General features: G+C 45.4%; 1 protein-coding gene across 1 annotated transcript in view; it reads right to left on the bottom strand.

The window, feature by feature from the left end:
• The window catches only part of LOC142574471 (uncharacterized), a 42,429-nt gene that overhangs the window by 1,848 nt on the left and 20,200 nt on the right, over positions 1 to 20,381 (bottom strand). Inside the window, exons 6-11 of the mRNA XM_075683537.1 lie at positions 19,751 to 19,922; positions 18,068 to 18,207; positions 16,125 to 16,266; positions 10,642 to 10,803; positions 4,677 to 4,850; positions 1,373 to 1,493 (exon numbers count right to left, since the gene is read on the bottom strand). Coding sequence (XP_075539652.1) covers positions 1,373 to 1,493; positions 4,677 to 4,850; positions 10,642 to 10,803; positions 16,125 to 16,266; positions 18,068 to 18,207; positions 19,751 to 19,922 — 911 coding nt within the window. The remainder of the gene's footprint in view (positions 1 to 1,372; positions 1,494 to 4,676; positions 4,851 to 10,641; positions 10,804 to 16,124; positions 16,267 to 18,067; positions 18,208 to 19,750; positions 19,923 to 20,381) is intronic.

Below are 20,381 nucleotides of genomic sequence, written 5' to 3'. Positions count from 1 at the left end.
TCAGTGCCCTTCTACTATGTAAAGAAGGATGACCAGCGAAGCTGTGCATGTGGGCCCCTTGATGGCGAACTGCACATCCGCCGCGGGTCGACGCGGCATTGCACTACCTTCGGGATCGGCGCACGTTTGGCGAGTGCGTAACGCCTGCGTCACCTCCGCCGCGGGTCGGCCTGGCATTGCACTATCCTCGTGATTTTTTTCTACACGCGGGCACGATAGTAGGGAAAGTAGGCCTTAACAGCGTCACTGTAAAGAAACGGTCAATTTCCCCAATGTTGTCCCTGGCTTCTTCGTCTGTGAGTAATGTTTTTGCCCCCATTCACCAGGGAAATCCTCTAGCGTCTGTGGAGGCAAGAAAGGGTCGATGAGGCATGTGTCCAGCAAACAACTGCATTCAAATAAGCAGGCCTAGACTATTGAAACGTCAGCCTGTGCGAATCGCCGTTCTCCAAAGGTTCCCGGATCTTGGCCTGGGCTTCTCTGGCGCTGATCGTCTTCGTTCTTTCTCATGGACGAGCTGACAGCGTTCGCTGCAACTATTTCTTCTTTTGACCTTTCCTCTTTTTTATTTTTTGCAAAATAAGCTCCCTTTCAAAATAAAAGGATACCGCGGCTGTTTTAGGTAGTGGCCTAACTAAATAAACCTTGCGTTTCCTCCGAACGACAAGGTGGGGTTATCAGTTTATGAAATATATATTTAAAGTATTTCATATTGGCTCACAAATCAAAAGGTTGCTCGGCACGACGAACCACAGCTGAGCGCTGCTGAACTAAAAATGCACATAAATATTAGTATTTTTTTTCTAATTACATTTCGGATTTCAACTGTTCACGCTTGAACCTTAAGGTTCCCGAAACACTAGCGGAAAACCCCATAGGAACGAACCGTCCCACGGAAGTTTGTCAGAATGACTAAGCAAGCGCACGCATGGCGCACGTAGCCAGCACAAGCGAACAGTTCCACACGTATGACAAGCACAAACAGCGCAGAACAGGCCGCGATGTCATCACCATCTTGGTCAAATTAGAGCGTTCAGACGCTCAGTGTTCATATATGAACTCGCAACACTGGTCGTGACATTATCCGAAGCGGCAAAAGCAAAGATTGTTGGCGTATAACACATTCCAAGACCACGTGAATACTGCACGTGTAAGTGAAGCGTGGGTGTGTGTGGGACTACCGAAAGCCCAATGCGCGGGTTCCCCCCCTTTTCTTTTCTCGCCAAGTTTCTTGTTGTTTTCTTGTTGTCACGTCATTGCGCGTCGACATTTTTTGTGCGAGTACACTCAATTGTCGGGCCAGGAGAGAGTGCGTTTAACGGGCTACGGCAAACGCTGGCCACTCCGGATGCCGCCAGCAAGCGAGTCTGACCGCTGACGTTGAGGAACCTGTAATTGTAGTAGAGGCCAGCGGTGGGCGCCGGGCATATCCGAGTCCAGTCTTCGCACTCGAGGTCAAACAGGGCCAAGCCGATGTCCATGTTCGCGAACATCTTGTTGATGTCGCACAACGTAAGAGTTTTGGGTAGCAACAAGGCGGCACATTATTTTGTCAGATCACGCACGTCCTTACGCTCCGGGTAAACGCGCATTGTCAACGGTCATTGAACTTTGTCGTTGGAACCTATTAAGAACCGTTCGCGTTGGGTACCACGCTAGATTCATCCGGCATCCCGGCAGGTTTGCGCGCTAAGGAGACGCGCTCAGCTATGAGGCAAAAAAAGTGACATTTTATTTATTTTTTACTTCCAAGAAGCAAGAAAGAAAGCTGTTTTCGAAATATGTAAAATGCTCACCCTTACAAATAAAGCTTTCGCGTTGACTGAGATGAATAACAGCGGCAAGTATATAATGCTTCGTCATAAAAGCTAAAGCTCCATAACTGCTGTTAGATGAATAGCTGGGCTAGTTGGAATGGATGAATGCTTGAAATCGGGGCGGAAAGCGGCGACAACAACGGAATGCTTGGTTTCAAACCTTTCTTTAATCGAACTAAAATTATCATCTAGCACACTGATCAAAAAGGACGCGAACTTGCAGAAGGTTTACATATACAAAGGCAGAATGATAATAGTGTATCTGAACTCTCTATTGGTTTGTTATGTTGTGATAGGCGGCTGCTCGCTGAATTATTTCATTATGTATTTTAATGGCATACGCACGCAGGTGGTCTTTCCTTTCGCGTGTTTCTCTTAAGGAGAAGCTTGAGCTCGGGCCCAACTACGACGCGGCCTATTCCAATATATGTAAAACGCAGAAACGCTTTTCTGAGATAACCGCCAGACCAATTTTGATGAAATTTGTTATATTTAAGAGAGAAAAATAAATTCTAGTGACTGTTGGAAGCAAAATTTCAATTTATGGCCTGAATTTTGTTAAAAGAATGTTCAAAAATTCGGAAGCTCGAAAAAAATAGAAGCTCGAAGTTTATAAGTTCATAGCTCTGCATCAAGAGCAGGTATCGCGGTTCTGTAAACGGCATCCATTAGATCATTCAAAGCGGACAAATTTGATCTGTCAATTTATATCTTATGTAACTTCGCTAAGTTGTTTACAAGGGTTCTGCAAAACCTGCATTTTCATATTACTATTTTTTTTATATTCATGCGTAACATATCAATTTTGTCCGCTTTAGATATACTATTAGATACAATCCAGAGAATTGTGATATCATTTTTTTTGCTCAGTTGCAGAGTTGTAAACTTGATAGTATCGCTTTCTGAAAATGTGTGATTTTTCCCAATTTTTAATAAAAGATTGACAAACCAACAGTCACTAGATTGTAAGTTTTTCTTTTAAATGCAACAAACTTTGTGAAATTTGGTGCAGTGGTTGCCGAGAAAAACGAATTCTCCTTTTACATTACAGGGCTGCGGGCCTTGTCAAGCTGCCTCTACTGGAGCAGCTTTTACTTGCAGCCTCCTCCATCAAGTAGATGTAAATAAAGTTATTCTATTATAAAGTTATTCTACATGTATTTAGATAGGAGCACTCGAGCTAGAGCTTCCGCTTAATAAATTTAAGCTGTTTAATAATGCTAATAATAATTATAATACTTCGGAATACTTCCTTTTCGTTTCCCGTCTTTTCCCGTGCTGATATCAAATATGTCCCACAACCGATGCGGTTTAATGTTGCAACGTCGCAGTTCGTAATTGACAACAACACAATAAACAGCGCAGTAAACACGCCAACAAAATAAGCAGTTGAATTTATACCTCTTGTTCCTGCAGTACTTGGGTCTTTGTCTATCCTCAGCTTATTATATTTTTATTAAATACGAACCAATACTGACCGGCCAACTTTACTACTCTCCTATTCGCCAGATTTTTGTTGTTGGGAACGTTGTATAGGTGGCTTCGGGTCATATATGGCTACTCGAAAATTATTTTTAGTACAGAAATTTAAAATAGCGAGCATCTGAAGTTGGGGGGGGGGGGGGGGGGAGGGGACTTCAGCTGCCACCAGAATGCCGCCTCACACTACAGACAGCGTAATAAATTACAGGGGTGTTACTTAATTCCGATAACGTGAAGCTCAAGCTCGCGTCCTCGGAAGACTTCGGCAACCAACCGCGCTTTTGCGTCACGCAGCGTCTAATGGCTGATGTTGCGAAGATGTATTCGGGGGCCTGGAAACTCCGTTTAATTTTCCCTTTGATTATTTCGGGTCATATGGCATGAATGCAGCGCGACACATCGAAGTTCGGGAAGATGTATGTATGTGTGGTGAACGGAAAGAGGTGCAAACACAAGCGCTTGTGTTTGTGTAATCTTTCCATACTCCGGCTCTTTCCGCCTGCATTCGCAACATGAACTCAGACCAATTCGGCCAAATCGCTATCCTAACTCAATGCATTTCCTGTCAGTTACCTGCGATATTTACGACGAGCCTAGGGGGCTGTTTCTGGGAGCTTGCGTGACCAGCTAAAGGTGGTGTTGGTGGAGGCTAACTTCGCCACAATAAGACTTTACGTGAGGAGAAGCCCGCTTCGCGGTTCGTTTCGTTTCTCCCACGCAGATCGGCTTCCTAAATTCCGCTTGACATGGAATGGGCGTATATCAGAATTCGGTAAGAAGAGTTGGCATTGAGCTATGGCCTCCCTACGCCGGCGATCCTTTAGGTACGGCACCGAATTTCACCCCAAGTTTTGGGTAAAGTATGTGCGCGTTGGCCGTGAGGAGGGCAGAAGGTGGTGGTGGTGGGGGGGTGAACGGATGCGACATAGGTGGCCAAAGTTCTGGCATAAGCAGGTTTCCTGCAATTGGCAGTGCACTGGCCTGAGTACAAATCGCTCATGGCTTAAAGAAAGTTCAGTTCAAATACACACTATTGGAAGGGAGTTGCACCCATTCTCATAATTTCACACTTTTTCCTTACTTTTTTTTACGGAAATTATAACGACTTATATTCAGTTTCGTATCCTATATGCGAAAATCATGAAACAAAGTAAGAAAAGACATGCATTTGTTAGAATTCATTAAGATGAATTTATTTTCTTCATTAGCGTCAATTATTTATGTTGATAAGAAAAAGCTACGTTTGGGACTGGTTCCGCTGACAACAATGCTCCAGGTTGAGATGGCATATCTCAATATACAGACCCCCCCCCCCCCTACTTCCCCTCGCTTCGGTCAATGCCCCTATAAATCGGGCACCTACCTGCAGTAATATACGAACGACACACATAAACTGTAAAAGGCGTTTTGCTTTACCTTGGAGTTGATGGTGATTCTGGTTTCGAAAGTGCTCAGAATGTCTGCGGCCCTGATATTGCGAGATGTCCCGACCACAACCTTTTGTGTCACGTCAGTGGCTGGATTTTCATACGGGTCCAAAGATTTGCAGTACTGCGATAAAAAAAGCAAACAAAGGAAAGAGATAATGACCTGCCCCGCGTAACATTGACAATGTCTGGTTATTTATCGCGCGTGTGACTAAACGCCGTGCGATGACGGCTCGCTTCACTGGTTGTTGACGGCCGTTATAATTATGTCTGGTTTATGTTACAACGATATCTATTAATTATAAGACCATTAGATTTGAAATCGCGGCATTGGCATATCGGTGCAGCTGTTGAAGAAGTGCATTCTCATTGTAATTTTGATGTAGTGTGTTCACGAGCTTAGAGATTTGCCTGTCTCTTCAATCAATCAATCAATCAATCAATCAATCAATCAATCAATCAATCAATCAATCAATCAATCAATCAATCAATCAATCAATCAATCAATCAATATGTATTTTAACTTACGCAAGGGGACAACATGTACCATTGCTGTGCAATGTGCCATTAGTCACTAATTATGCATGGCTATGTGTGTTGTATAGTGTGCCCTTTCTGTAAAGAAAGAACTATTTATTTATTTATTTATTTATTTATTTATTTATTTATTTATTTATTTATTGTGATAGCAATTATATGGACACTCAAGGTGAATTACCACCGCCTTCGTCGTCGTCCCCATGGATGATGTTAGTATAGTGCAAATATGCCATGGTGGCTTAGCGGTTATGGTGCTGCGCTGCTAAGCACGAGGTCGCGGGGACAAATCTCGGCCGCGGCTGCCACATTTCGATGGGGACCAAATGCAAAGACTCCCTTGCTACGTGCATTGGTGGCACGTTAAAGATCCCCTGGTGCTCAAAATTAATCCAGAGTCCCCCACTATGGCGTACCTCATAATCAAATCATGGCTTTCGCAGGTACAACCCCAGAATTCACTTCCAAGTCCAAGTGCGCCCAACCTTGAGTGGGTGCGAGTGAAAGCGTGCAAGGGTCAGCCGAAAAGAATGATGGCTCGACCTCGCGCGCGCAAGGGAGCAAGGCGGAGAGAAAGCGCGCCGTCTTCCATCACGCGCAAGGTATCAGGGGAGCATTCTACTCCGGCAGCGCTTGCATATGGCGCGGCTGAGCGTGGCCCCTATCTTGGAGGCGATCTGCGGTGAGTATAGAGTCTAGGCACACCAAGGGCTGATGACTTCGTGTGCTCTGTGTTGTCGCCGCATAATTCGCGTTGAAGCGAAAGCCAGCATGAAGGGCAATTTACTCGCTGCTGCTGCTACTCTTCCTCAAGACAGCGTTTTGACAGCGAGTGTTCGCGGTCATCAAGTGAGATGTGTTCATGTTTGCCTGTGCGCGCGAGACACTATGCTTGTTAATGTAGTTGGAAAGCGAATGTTTTCAAGTTTATACGGTTGATAAAACCACTATCCCTACTTCGTATAGCTGTCTAAGAGTTTGCTATCGCAATTGATGCTTCGCCTTACGGGCGAAGCTCAGCTATTTATTTATTTATTTATTTATTTATTTATTTATTTATTTATTTATTTATTTATTTATTTATTTATTTATTTATTTATTATGGCCGTTGGCCTCTGTGCGTATGTCACAAAGCGCGCTTCGAATTGTGTTACTCTATGTCTGTGTGGCTGCATGCTTAGCCAGCTATGAAGATTATGGTTCTCTCGTCATCGAGAGTAGATGTAAGCATGAAATGGCTACCGGCAAAGCGGATTGGTTGGAAGTGATACTAGAAACAATCTTAAAATGGGTATAGTGCATGTTCGCAACGGTACACCACACCACACCTCACCTCACCACAGCACACGAACCTGTTTTGAACTGAAACTCATTATGAGTGTCGCCTCGGCTAAACAGCCGTCCGCGGCGCGTCGGAGGCTGCCGGCTTGGTCATGCAGCGTGGCGCCATCTCTCGATCCGGCGCAAAACCCGCGCCGCGGAACTCACGGACCACTGGCATCGAACAAGCAACCCTGCCTTAGCGCCGAAAGATGACAAGTGTAAGGTGTCCTGTACCTGCCTTTTGAACGTCACTTTTGGAAATGACAAATAAAACTTCAACGTACTATAAGTTACTCCTTGAGGGATATTGTGAACACACATTAGGAAGAACCCGGAGGCAACATTTTTTGTAATTTGTTTGGGCAGTACCTAGCGTATGTAATGCGGTCCTGTACGAACAGTTGGGGGCCAGAGACCGCATTTTCGTAAGTTCTGACTGGTTTCCCGGATGATCGCGTTTTGTTAGTGCAACGATGCCCGGCTGCTCTCGTCTGAATGCAACGGGAGCTCAAAGAATTTCATGTTTAAAAATGTCCAATCTGGCTTCACCACGGTTCATGCCTAGCAGGGAGCAGCCCACGTCCCTCACTGTGTTTGCTTTACAGCGAAAAAAATCTTGTAAGTTGGAAGCAATTTTTAGGTGTAAGCAATGGAAAACCTTACGATTTGCACGACAAACATTGTTATACGAGTAAATACGCTTCAGATGGTGTCAAGCCCGGACCCTCCTGATACAGAGGGCAGCTTCGACCATCGCCAGCCTGCGGAACGCTGGCGATGGTCGCGGTGTTCGTTTCGCCGCGACTCTGTAGCGGAGTTGAATCGTACTGTGGCACTGAGAAATGAGCTCAATATTTTGCTCGACACTGGAGAGACGATTCTCTGACATGGGTGGTCTCGCGGCGCAGGGAAACGCGCGTTCTCGTGGTCGCGTTCCTGGTTGACCAACCGCCGCTTTAAAATTAAATTATGGGGTCTTACGTGCCAAAACCACAATATGATTATGAGGCACGCCGTAGGGGGGGGGGGGGCGGCGAATTATTTTCGACCACCTGGAGTTCTTGCATGGACGACCGCACGCCAAGTTTCATCCTAGACGCCAGCGCTCGTTTCTCCCCTGGCGGAACGATTTCATCTCGAACGGGTGTAGGTTTCCGCCGCCGCTTCCCCTCACGATCGCGCCCGCGTTCAGTTCGCGCTGCGCGCGCAACGTCTCTTGTTTGCGACGGCGCCTCTTCGGATGACCGGAAATTATTATTGTGTTGTTAACTGTCACGACAGCAATGTAAACACGAAAGGGTTGATGCCACCAATGAAATTCTGCCGATTCACAAAAAAATGGTACGAAAAAAGCAGACGACAGACATGGATTACTGCGGTGCGCCGAGCGTAGTAAACAACTGGCAAACGAAGCGAGCTCGTTCATTGATCACTCCTGAGTGTATGACGGTTTTTATATGTAACCCACATGAATTTAATAATTACCCAGTACATAATCCTTTTATTTATATAAAGTTGTTCGACGAGCGCTTGTCCTGTCTTCTTTCTCGTGTTTCTTTCGTGTGTGCGCTGCCCAATAATAGAAACCACTCCTGTTGTATGCGCTAGCAGTGGAAGAAGTTCACGCGTGCCGAGAAATTGAATATGTGCACGATGCATTGAACTTCACCGGAGTTCATTCCCGCTTTACCACTGCACCGATCGATCGAGTTACTGGACGATACACGACCGCGTCTTGGTCGCGCCGGCATTGCTGAAGCAGGAATGATTACTAATACTTTCAACTTCCATCTCTTGAGCACCGTTAAAAAATGGCCAAGCTGTCGTCATTGCTGCCTCTATTAGATATTGTAGGGGACGTACTAGTTAAAGTTGTGGACGCATGTCGTAGTTGTGCTATGCTGTGATATATTTTGTTTATTTGCGCCCAGTGTCGATGGAAGTACGTTGTCGCCATCAGAGACAACACGGATTTGTAGCAAACGTATTGTGAGAAACTGCAAAAATGACTTTAGCTCATATGTGCCGTATGTATGTGCCGCATCGTATGTGCTGACGATTTTTCCGGCGGCACATATGGTGTCGTTTCCAATTCCCTGCTCAGCGTCACTTACACGGTTAAGGAGACGCTGCCCTTTCGCCGCATTGCAGCCATAAAAATAATCGTCAAGCGTACCGATCTTCTTAAAGGCAAATAGAAGCGTGTACAGTCTGTTTCACACTTAGGGGAAAACTCGGAACGTATTGCATCGCGATGCGGCAAGCAATGGAGTCGTGCGGCGGCAGCAGCTCGAGGAGGCGCAGACGCTCCAGGGGCGGAGTCGTGATCTGCGTCGTCTGCTACGGCGGCGCGCGCTGGCCGCATTGTCGGGAAGCGTGCTACTGTCAGGGGCAGTGCACCGATTTCATCGGTACTGCGGGAACTGAGCTGATATTCTTTACTAAACGTTGTGTGTCGCCAAACTCTGAGCCTTCATTGGCGATAATGGATTTCGACAAACTTCTTTTGACAGCATGCTTCGTTTGTTCTTTCGAAAGGCCGGGGTACTGAGCGCGGGCACGTATATTTCTTCGCTGTGTGTGCTACCGTAATAAGCAGCGACAAGACGCAACAAGATGTGCGCGCAACGTGCTCAGTCTTTGTTTGACCCGAAAGGAAAACAAAGCACTCAACAATGATAACTATGGGGGTCGAACACGATGAAACAAATAGATACGATTAAAGGAATGTTTTAGGTTAAGACAATTAGCTGGAAGTGATTTTTCTCCCCAATCATTCACTACACCAGACAGACCCTGCCCGCCGGCGGGGAATTGGACACGTCACGCTCGGAACTTCAGTTAGTATCTCGTCATATCCCCAGCGGCAGCGATGACAGCGCTGATCCTGGAAGGCAGTGAAGTGTAGAATGACTTGATCAGGGATGTGTTCATTCGCAGCACGTCTCAGTCGCCGACAATGGTGGATCGAAGCCTATCCTCGGGCGACTGACAGAGGGGATGGTACGCCAGCGATACTTTCAACGAGCCCCAGACATTTTAAATAACGTTGGCGCCCAGGGATTGAGGCGGCCACTCCAAGAGAGTGAGTGCGCGCTCTTCCAGCAGTTCTTGCACAACACGAACAGTGTGGATCGGCAACCTATCGCGTTAGAATATATAGTCGCCTTCCAGAAACGGGCTGTCAAGAATGTGTGGAATCAGTACGCCGTCCATGACTGCCCTGCAGCGATGAACTTAATTTCGAGGCGTATCAGTGGGCGTCGCACAACGCTTAGTAAAGAATACCGGCTCATTTCACTCAGTAACGATGAGATCGGCGCCCTGCAACTGACAGTAGAACATTTCCCGACCATGCGGCCTGCGCGCGCCGCCGTAGCAGACGACGCCGTTCAAGATCCTGCCCCTCGAGCACCTGCGCGAGCTGCTGCCGCCACCTGACTCAAGCGCTCGCCGCATCGCGATGCAATGCGCTCCGAGTTTTCCCCTAAATGTGACACAGACTGTACAACACCCTTCGAATGAAATGTCCACGCGCACACACGTAGGCGCACACCGCGCGCAGCACGAAACGTGCCCAAGCACGCGCAGTGCAAGAGGCAATCAAGGCGACGCGAACGAGAGATGGGAGAGGGGTACCACCCGCTAGTTGAATTTTGCCCCGCATGCGGCGCTCTCAACGCCCGCGCAGCAGCGCCGCTCTCGGTGCCGTTCTTGTCCATTTCGAGTCGACCCCTTCGATATGCAACCGCGGTGGCCGGGATATGAACTCGCGCCCTCGGGCCAGAGCCACTACGGCACCACGGCGGGTACCGCACTGTTTAAGTTCCACTCTGCGCTATTGTGAGACGGAGCGTAGTGGCCCGATAGCGGAGTCGCAAATGTAGCGCGCAGATTGTGGGCAATTGTGGGGCGAAAAAATGGGGAACAAGAACGTATCTGGAGTGGCAGTTCGCACTGCATACAGCCCATCCGGAGTGGTGTAGCGGGGGCTGCTATTCTAGTCACGTTGTCTCAACGAACTCCTCGCTGCTACCACTCACAAATAGACTCACGCTGGAAGTGGTGTTGACCCCGAACTTGCTTTTCACGCAGGGTGCGTCCATCGTTTTGGCCGCCTGGGCCTTGTAGACGCGCGTGCACATGGAGACCGACACCGCCAGAGAGGGACTGCTTTTCCAGGCGGTGAAGTTGTCGATGACTTCCATGGTCTTCACCTGGGGCACAACGGAGGCGAACAAGCGAATGCAGTGATTGCAAGGGTTGAGATCTTTTGGCCGATTGTACGCGGTCTTCCTACAGTGTTCTCGAACCTTCCCAATCGTGTAGTACGTGTAATAAAAAAAAGAAAGGCGTGTCAACCCAAGTCGACGCGAAAGAAGACAAGGTTGATGTACACGGTATATGTAGTCACATGTACTGAAATGGGGGCATTAAAGACGATGCAATGTTGCATAATTTCATAATATTTTTTTAATCATTTGCATTATTTTCGTCCTTTAATTGTCAGACCTTACAATGTTTTCCCGGACTGTCTTATTCTTTGATTCTTGTCGAGCTGTTTCGTTCGCTTGCTTTTTACGCGCATATACGACGACGTTGTCTTCTTTCGCGTCGACTTTGGCTGACACGCCTTTCTTTCTTTTCTTTCTTTCTTATTTTCTTTTACTGGCCAAGAGGCCAGGTGCGGCGATCTCGGTGATAGTGCAATCTATGGTGCAATGGGGTCAATATTTGAATATATTGGTGCCAACGCCCATATCGTGAATTTTGCCTGCTCTGCGACTAATTTTCGCTCCTTATCTCGCTCGCCGAGATCTACATTTTCACACATTAAGCGACTCGCTGCGACGCTTTGGAAACAAGAAAGGGCCGTTCTTTCTTTTTTCTATCTTTTATTTTTGTAACCAACCATGCCAGATGTATACCCAGATCCCACGCACGCCAAACTCTTGTTAGATCGCCAGACGAGGTTTTTGTCTTTTTAGAAAGATGGCCCAGACTCTGCGCGACTCGCTGCAAATTACGTCTAAGCGCGAAAGCGCGCGAGGTGGTGTCGCCTCAGTAGATGGCGTAGACGTCAGTGGCGACTTCACAACGATGTCATAATAGTGCAGTAGTGCAATTATACCGAGTAGTGTATCTATAGTAGTGTAGTAGTGTAATTATAGGAGTAGTATATTCATAGTAGTGTATTGCTGCAATGTCTGAGTATTGTAGTCATGTGCAGTAGACGGTCACGTGGCGAGTATGACGAGTTTATGCGCCTAAACGCACGACATACGAGGAGCAGTCGAACAAGTAATGTCGCTTTAAAGCCAACGTTTCGACAAGGACTCTTGTCCAACAAGGACCCTTGTTGTTCAGTGTTGTGTATTCTTGCGTGTATTATTCGCCTTGTCCTTGTCAGTGCGCTGCTTCACCACCAAGGTATGATGATTAATCACCAACTAGCCCAATTTTCCACATTAGTGAACTTGTTCGGCTACACTTCATAATTTCAAGTTTCCATCTTTCTATGACTTTCTGTCTTGTTTGAACGGACGACAGGAATTTTCATTAAAAAAAAATTCATCTTACGTGTTTGACGTTAGTGTTATGAAGATGCACACCTTTATTCGACGTATATATACATTTATCGTCAACAGAAAAGCAACATTCTCTACTGGGTACAGACACATAGCGTCTGCAGTCATCTGTCATGTGCAGCCTACTCGGCCTCGAACGTGGATGATATGTGTTGCCTCTCATGTGCAGGAAGCCCAAGGATGTCACGCGTTAGCTGCCTCCCGCAGTTATTCTCCTTGGTCGACAGAACTTGCGTACAGCAGTCAGAGCAGCACTTGCAAAATTAATTACAACAGTCGCTCGAATCCTATGTCCCTATGACTAATACACTACGTATATATATATATATATATATATATATATATATATATATATATATATATATATATATATATATATATATATATATATATATAAGACTGTCTAACTTCATTCATAAATTTAACATGCTAACGCCATTTCTGTTTGGCGTTTGCAAAAACAAATCAACTGAGTCTGCATTACTCGAACAGAAAGAGCATTGTTGCAAATGGGTCGCAAGCCCCAAGGGTAGCGTTGGCCTGGCGGCCTGGGGCACAGCTGGAAGCATTCGAAGGTCCTGGCAAAGGATGAGTCGACTGCTAACAGAACAACTTGTTCATTCTAGCATCGCAAAAGAGCGGCCGGTCAGGTCGGCCGAAGTGGAGAAACGGGAGCCCACGTTACTCGACTGAAGAAATCGAAGCTTTTCTTGGCGTCCGAGGGCAGCTGCTTTTATACTCTCGGAGGCGAGGGCAAGAAGAAACGGCTCGCAAGAGGCGCTCGTGACGGCGGCGCACGGACACGTTGTGACAAGAAGTCTCTCCCCGGCTGCCGCGCTTTGACAAGCGTGGACACACACACACACACACACACACACACACACGCACACGCACACGCACACGCACACACACACACACACACACACACACACACACACGCACGCACGCACGCACACACACACACACGCACGCACGCACGCACGCACGCACGCACACACACACACACACACGTGGCATTGAAACATGCCTGGACGCGCACAGCAGGAGGCGTTGGAACAGCGCTGAACTGGCGAAAATGTCCGCCGCTGTAAACGAAGCCCCGGCGTCCGCTGCATCCGCGCCGGCTATACCGCACGTCGGAGGCGAAACGTAACAGCATATAATAACACAACCAGAAGATAAAGCTACTGTCATTGGTGTGTTCGTGGATTTTTCAAGGGCTTTTGACCTCGTGGATCAGAAAATATTGTAACTAAATTGCAGCACTATGGTTTCCGAGGAAAAACATTATCATTATTGAACTCCTATCTATCCTTTAGGCAACAAGTGGTAACAACCGAAACCTCTCATATGCGGTGTCCCTCAAGGAAGTACGCTAGGACCTTTACTTTTCAACATTTATATAAACGGTATAAACATTAGCCATAACGCGAAGTTTTTCATCTATGCGGATGATACACGTATGTCTTTTGCCGATAATAACATTTACGAACTCATAACTTATTGATCAATGTAACATCGCAATGAAAGCCCTCGAGGATTGGTCCACAGATAATTAAATGAAGTTCAACGAGGGTACGACTAAGGCTGCGATTTTCAGGTCGAAAAATAAACTGATCTCATCGCATGAAGATATTACTTTAAATTTAAGTCCTGTAGAAATAGCAGAGCAGTTCAAATGCCTAGGGGTTATATTTTCCTCAATATGTCATGGGATTATCACGCTAATTACGTATCAAACAAAATAGCTCGAATCACTGGTGCTATAGGTCGTTTAAGATATATATTTCCTATACAAACTAAGATGCTTACTTATAACTCAATCTTCAACTCACATATAACTTATTGCCAGTTAGCTTTGGGTACCACAACGTTCACTAAACTTGAACGTATTCACCTAATAAAAAAAAAAGTATCTCCGACATGTCTTTAATTCGTCATACCGACATCCGAGTGCAGTTTTATTTAGACATGCTACAGTGATTAAAGTACATAACCTTTATAAATATCGCCTTAGTGCCATCTTTAAATCGGAAATTAGAAATAATATAACCAACCTCAGGAAATTAGCAGAACTAAGGAAAGAAGTATCAGGCTATCCAACAAGACATGATGAGGAATGGACAGTACCGACTCCTCGACTTAATCTTGGAAAAGAACGCCTTCACTATACTCTTCGGTCTCTTCTTAACGGTTATGGTCTCAGTAAACCCGCCGTGGTTGCTTAGGGCTATGGTGTTGGGCTGCTAAGTACGAGATCGCGGGATCGAATCCCGCCCACGGCGGCTGCATTTCTATGGAGGCGAAATGCGTAAACACCCGTGTACTTCAATTTAGGTGCACATTAAAGAACCCCAGGTGGTCGAAATTATTTCGGAGTCCCTCATTACGGCATGCCTCATAATCAGATTGTAGTTTTGGCACGTAAAAGCCCATAATTTAAAAGATTTAATTTAATTGTCTCAGTAATTGCGATTTGATTTCTTGTTCGCGCGAAGGGCTTCATACTATGTATTTAAATAACATGTCTTAAGTTTACTTATGTGTACATACTGCAGTTTCGTGTATTCTTTAGTGATTCCTTGGTGTACTTATATATGTTTTTAAATTTGTAGAAGTTCCAGTACTGCCTCCGTGCTGAACAGTAGGTTTGTAGACTCGCCAAGCTGCCCTGGCGCAGCTTTCTTGTGCAACACTTCCATCTGTATTGTAAGATGGGAAAATCAAATTGAATTACATTGAATTACTATGCAGGGGAAAAAAAACTTTTTCCAAGTTGTCCAATGTATGAACCTCCCCTTTGTACGTTTTAAAGTAAAAGAATATCGTATCACACCAATTGCACATGTATTTGTAATGTTTAGCTTAATACAAGGCGAGAATAATTTCTAAATTTGTGATAGCTGCGGAGGAAAAGTGTTTGCCGCTCTATTGCAAGTCATGATTGTGGTTTCTTGCCTGCTCTTTTAAGAAAAAAAAAGCCAGAAGCTTTCCGCGGTCTCCTTTATTAAGAGCAAAGTGACACCTTGACCCACAAAGGAGTGTCGTTAATTGGGCTTATGTCTACTCTTTGCAATTAAACAATAAGTCGCACCACAATATCGTCGCGGCGCCTATTTTGTATAAATGATGCCTATAGGTATCCCTAACACACGCAGGCCTGTAAATATAAGACCGCGTTATATTCAACGATTTCATTATAAAGCTGTAACACCTAAGTTGATGCCACACCATGCGTGGCAACACATACGAACGCTAATTTCGCGGAGGTCACCCAAATAAGCGCTTACCCCCTGCAATTGGAAAAGAAACAAAGCATTAACAAAACAAATCGTTCGCAGTATAAGTTAGAGACAAAGTGATACAGCGGGCGAGCGAACAAGGGGAGACTCAGCTCGAAACAACATTTAGACAAGGGGACGTCTTCCTCAAATTTCGACGAGAGGATCTCGCGATCGGCAGCAGAAGGTCGCAACAACTTATAAGTGCGCGAATATACAGGGTGTTCCACGTAACTTTAGCCAAGCCTTAAAAATATGCGAATGCCACGTAGCTGGACAGAACCAAGATAACATTGTTTGCCGCTGCTTAGAGATACTCAGATTATTATTTTTTTCATTCTACCTAATTACATTATCAGTCCTAATTAATTAATCAACTTCTCAAATATTATAATTACATGAAAAGTGTCAATGATAAAATCGTAGAGCAACATGAAAAACTCCCGATACAGCGTTCTGTCGCTCAATTGGTGCAACATAAAAGTGTTTTTTTGAAAGAAGCCCGCGAATACACGCAAAATTGCATCGAGCGGCCAGTCGCGCGGCAATCTTGCGTGCATTTGCGGGCTTATGTCCAAACTTGTCTAAACAGTATGTCTATAAAAAAAAAACCTAATTATTACGAGCATTGCGCGGACGGAAAGTCCGCGGCCACGTAGTGAAACTCACCATGCCCAGCACGTTGGAGTTGTTGCTGGTGGGCGCGAGCTGGTACGGCGCTCCCCCGCTGATCCAGCACTCTTTGTAACCGGCGGCGAACTCCTCCTCGTTGATGTGCGTCAGTGGGATCAAGCCGTCGACCATGAAGGACCTGCATTGCAGACGCATAAACACGTCGTGCGGCGCAAGGAGGCGACGCGGTGACACAGTGGGCCCTTGATTCCACCACTCTGAAGGGGACCTTTTCGTACCGTATAAAACTCGAGAACCAAAATACAGGGGAGAAAAGAGAGCCTATAAGCACGAACGAAATCAAAGCTGGGCATTTGACATAAACCTGCACGGTTGGCAAGAAATTTGAATGGGCTACGCGTGTTCCAGAGCACGTCTGGCTTCCTTTGCATTGCAGGCGTTCACAAACTGTAAATGTGGAGACGCAGTGGCACTTTCAAATCTCCGTGAAAGCATCGCTGCGTCTATATATAGTTCATTCAGTTTCGTCTTGCTTACAACAAAGAAACCACCGCGTTCCTTCGTAACTGTAACCTGTTTATCTTGAATAAAGAATCGCTGACGCTGATGCGATTCGTTTGTTTTAGTCATCATTGCATCTGAACAGGCCCTTGTTGTTAAAGGGAAACAACGCATTCCTTTGTCAGAGCTCAGGGCCTGCCGGAGAACAGCGGATATAGAGCGCGTCAACATCCGGATACCACGTGCTCGTCGCATCTTTACGTGAAAGCCCTTGAGATACGCTAATTTACCTTCGCTTAATCATCAACGTACGATTCGTTACAAGTGAAGCCATCAGCCAACTTAGCCGCCATCCTCAGTAGCAAGGCTTTTCCACCAGTGGAGAGCGCCTCTGACGCTGCGTCTAAGGGCGTCGAAGCTGGAGGGTCGCATTAAAAAAAATGATGATGAAAACTGCCAGGAATGTCAAATTATATTGCAAGCATTTTTATCTAAATCATCAAAACATCCCCGTGTGGCCTACCTGATTGTTTAGATGCATGCAGTTGTAATGTTTTTTTTTTTTGGTCCCTTCAATGCTCATGACCAATAACTAAATGTATAGTGAATGAGTTCGTCTAAATGTATGTCACGTTTCTTTTTGTTTAGGTTTCGCTAAGTTATTTGTCCTGTGCCTTACCATTAGAAAGTTTGTTTGGACCGGCCACTGTAGCCTAATGCCTATCGATACAAATATTATGTACGCATTTTTTGACGTTGAACTAATAAAAAGGATTAATGAATTGATCTCTCGATGGGGGAAAAGCACAAGTTAGCCCTCAGTCTGAGAAATAATAATAATAATAATAATAATAATAATAATAATAATAATAATAATAATAATAATAATAATAATAATAATAATAATAATAATAATAATAATAATAATTTATTTCATTGCAAATCTTACAAACTCCAGCATCCAGCAACTCCCCGGCAAGCCGGCCGACGAACTTCCCGAGCGCCTGTATTTACGGAAGAGGTTCCTTCTTCGAGATTTGCCATCAATTACGTGGGGACGTCTGGCTCAAGACCAGCCCGGATGATTAATATGAGTGTACACTTGTTACTCCTCTTCATCTTGTACTGTACGTGTTGAACTTTTAGTGCTTGTCGTACATTATTTTCCTGAGTTTTTTTTAACACCCATCTGAAGTGCACTGTGATGTGTTTGGCCGAAGTATGCATGTGTGAACGTAACTGCCCTATTTGAAGGATATATTTTGTTGAGTTTTGACGACTATGGGCTCTGACTCGGTCTTTGGACCACAAAACCGGCGTTTGCTTGCGCACCAGAAGGCCTTTCAGGTGACTGTCCGTGCTTTCGTGGGGTTATTTTCGGAGGCTGGTAAGTCAGCCTTGGAATTTGGCCCGGCGCTGGCGCCTCGTTCACGGAGTGCGCACGTGACACTGCAAGACATGCCCATGTACACGCTTACTTGAACTCATTGTCGATCGCAGCGAGAAAGGGCGCCATGTTGGCGCGCCAGAGCCGGATACCGAGGACTACGAAGGCGCGAGGAGGCGAAGGGGGCCCCGGGTGCGCCGTCTGCAGCATCTCCTGCTGGGCTCTGGCTACCTGCGAATGTGATGAGGCCGAAATAACTTTGGGGTATGTAAACTAAGCTATAGTGCCAAGTGCAGAAGGTTGACTGTTTCAACCATGTAAAGTAGGTTTCAGCGCAAACTAAGCCACGAAGGAGTTCACAGACATGGCTCGCTCTGAATTTTAACTTAAAGGTGTTGGCTTTGAGTGTACGGAAAAAGTGTATTTTCCTTGGTCCTATGCCTTCGTTACACAACAAAAATTTCCCTGGGATATCCATGCATGAAATTAAGGTTGACGACTGGCACTGTTTGGTGACCAGTGAACGTAACTAACTAACTAACTAACTAACTAACTAACTAACTAACTAACTAACTAACTAACTAACTAACTAACTAACTAACTAACTAACTAACTAACTAACTAACTAATGCTCGCACGTTAACCGTTCCCCCTCCTTCCAATATATCGTATATGGCTGGTGAACATGTGGAATTTTCATTTCGCCGTTGACTCTTCATCAGCGTGCGTTGAATATTAACAGCGTGATACAGCACACAGAGAAGCACCAAAGGACAGAGCGCTGGTTATTTTCTGTCCTGTGTCGCACTGTTAAAATTATGTTTGACAAGATATACCGACCAGACCAAATGAACACGTTGTTGTCGCCTAACGTAAATAAATATCGAGCGTAGCACCAACAAGACAAGCATTCTTAGTGTGCACCTGTATGTGCACACATATCGTTCTTTAATGAAGGAGCTAAAGATATAAACGTCCCACGCCCAGTAAATATCTTTAGTAGCACGAGCATCAAGGCGAGTGGGGAGGAAATTCAATATATATCAGACAAGAATTAGGAAAAGAATAGTGCAGTACAAAGGTCATGGGTTTCATTTTAGATATGACATCAGAGCATAAGTTTAGTTACAACGGGAGTTACTGAAGTGTCTGGAATAATTAGAATGAATAAGAAATCACTGCCACGACCGGGGACAAAAATTCAAAATAAATCAGAAAAAAAATAAAATATTAAAGTACAAAATTCGCAGGTTTCATTATAGATATATCATAGCATAGGTTTAGTTACCGGTTGAGTTACTGAAGTGCCTGGAATAGCTAGAATTGATTAAAAATCATTGATTACCGCACAGCAAAGCACAGTATCGTAGACGTTAGAGAGCCGCCACGGGAGCACGAATTTGGCGAAATTCCTGGAAACGCAGAAGTAGAAAGCGGCAGTAAGGATGTCACTAATGACGTCACACACAGGAAGGTGGCGTGATATTTAACTGGCTAATTAATAGAAAACAATTGCCTCCGAGTTCGGTTCGTGCGTTGCGTTCGCCTAATGCTAAACTAAAGAGCACCAACGCCGAAGTGCGAGTGCCACTAAGAGGCACTTAAGTAAAAGATTAAGGTCACCTACAATTTTTTTTTCAGATGAATACAAGCACTTTCCAACATCGATATTTGCGCCCTGGAAAGCGGTCAGATTCATTCGTCTCAAAAGTCAAGTTCTGCTCTTGTCAAAGTGTGCGCAGTAGGACAAATGAATGCCAACAACACGGCAAACCTTGAGGAAGTCGAAGGCTTGCTTGACCCTGCTGTCGACGGTCACGGATTCCCATGGCTTCACCTCGAGGTTGAGAACGCCGTAGTGAAATATTTTCTTGGTGGTCCAGTAATTGCGCAGGGTGTTCTGGCCCGCCGTAGTGGTCACGTGACCTTTTGCGAAAGAAGTCCCTCTGCATGGTCGTATAAATGACGGACAACGCACAAGTGGCGGTCTTTGCGAACGCAATGCGTCGTCAGTAGTAACTAAACAAGCAAGCAAGACAGCAAGCAAATATACGTATGTCACAGTTTGATGCCTAAGAGGAAGCTTTTGCTTGGGCATGTCTACAAATTGAAAATACACAAATACATGCGAAACGCAAGAATGTTCCCCTTATTAACTAGGGTTGAGGATTGGGCGAGTAGGTATTGCATTCTAGAACTGGCACAGCGCAACATACAATAGAAGAAACAAGCAGAGCCGGCCAGATAAAGTAACAGAGCGTGGCCAGCGCGGCTTGTTTCTTCCTTTGCATGTTGCGCTTTACCTGTTCTAGAGTCCCCTTATTAAACTGCTGAACTGAATTCAACGAACATCGTCGCCTTTAGAGAAAGAGGAAGGATTTCAGTATTGACACACAATATTGACT

Source organism: Dermacentor variabilis, chromosome 3 (genome assembly GCF_050947875.1).
Source record: "Dermacentor variabilis isolate Ectoservices chromosome 3, ASM5094787v1, whole genome shotgun sequence".
Taxonomy (NCBI): Eukaryota; Metazoa; Arthropoda; class Arachnida; order Ixodida; family Ixodidae; genus Dermacentor; species Dermacentor variabilis.
This window is presented reverse-complemented; position numbering and strand designations above follow the sequence as displayed.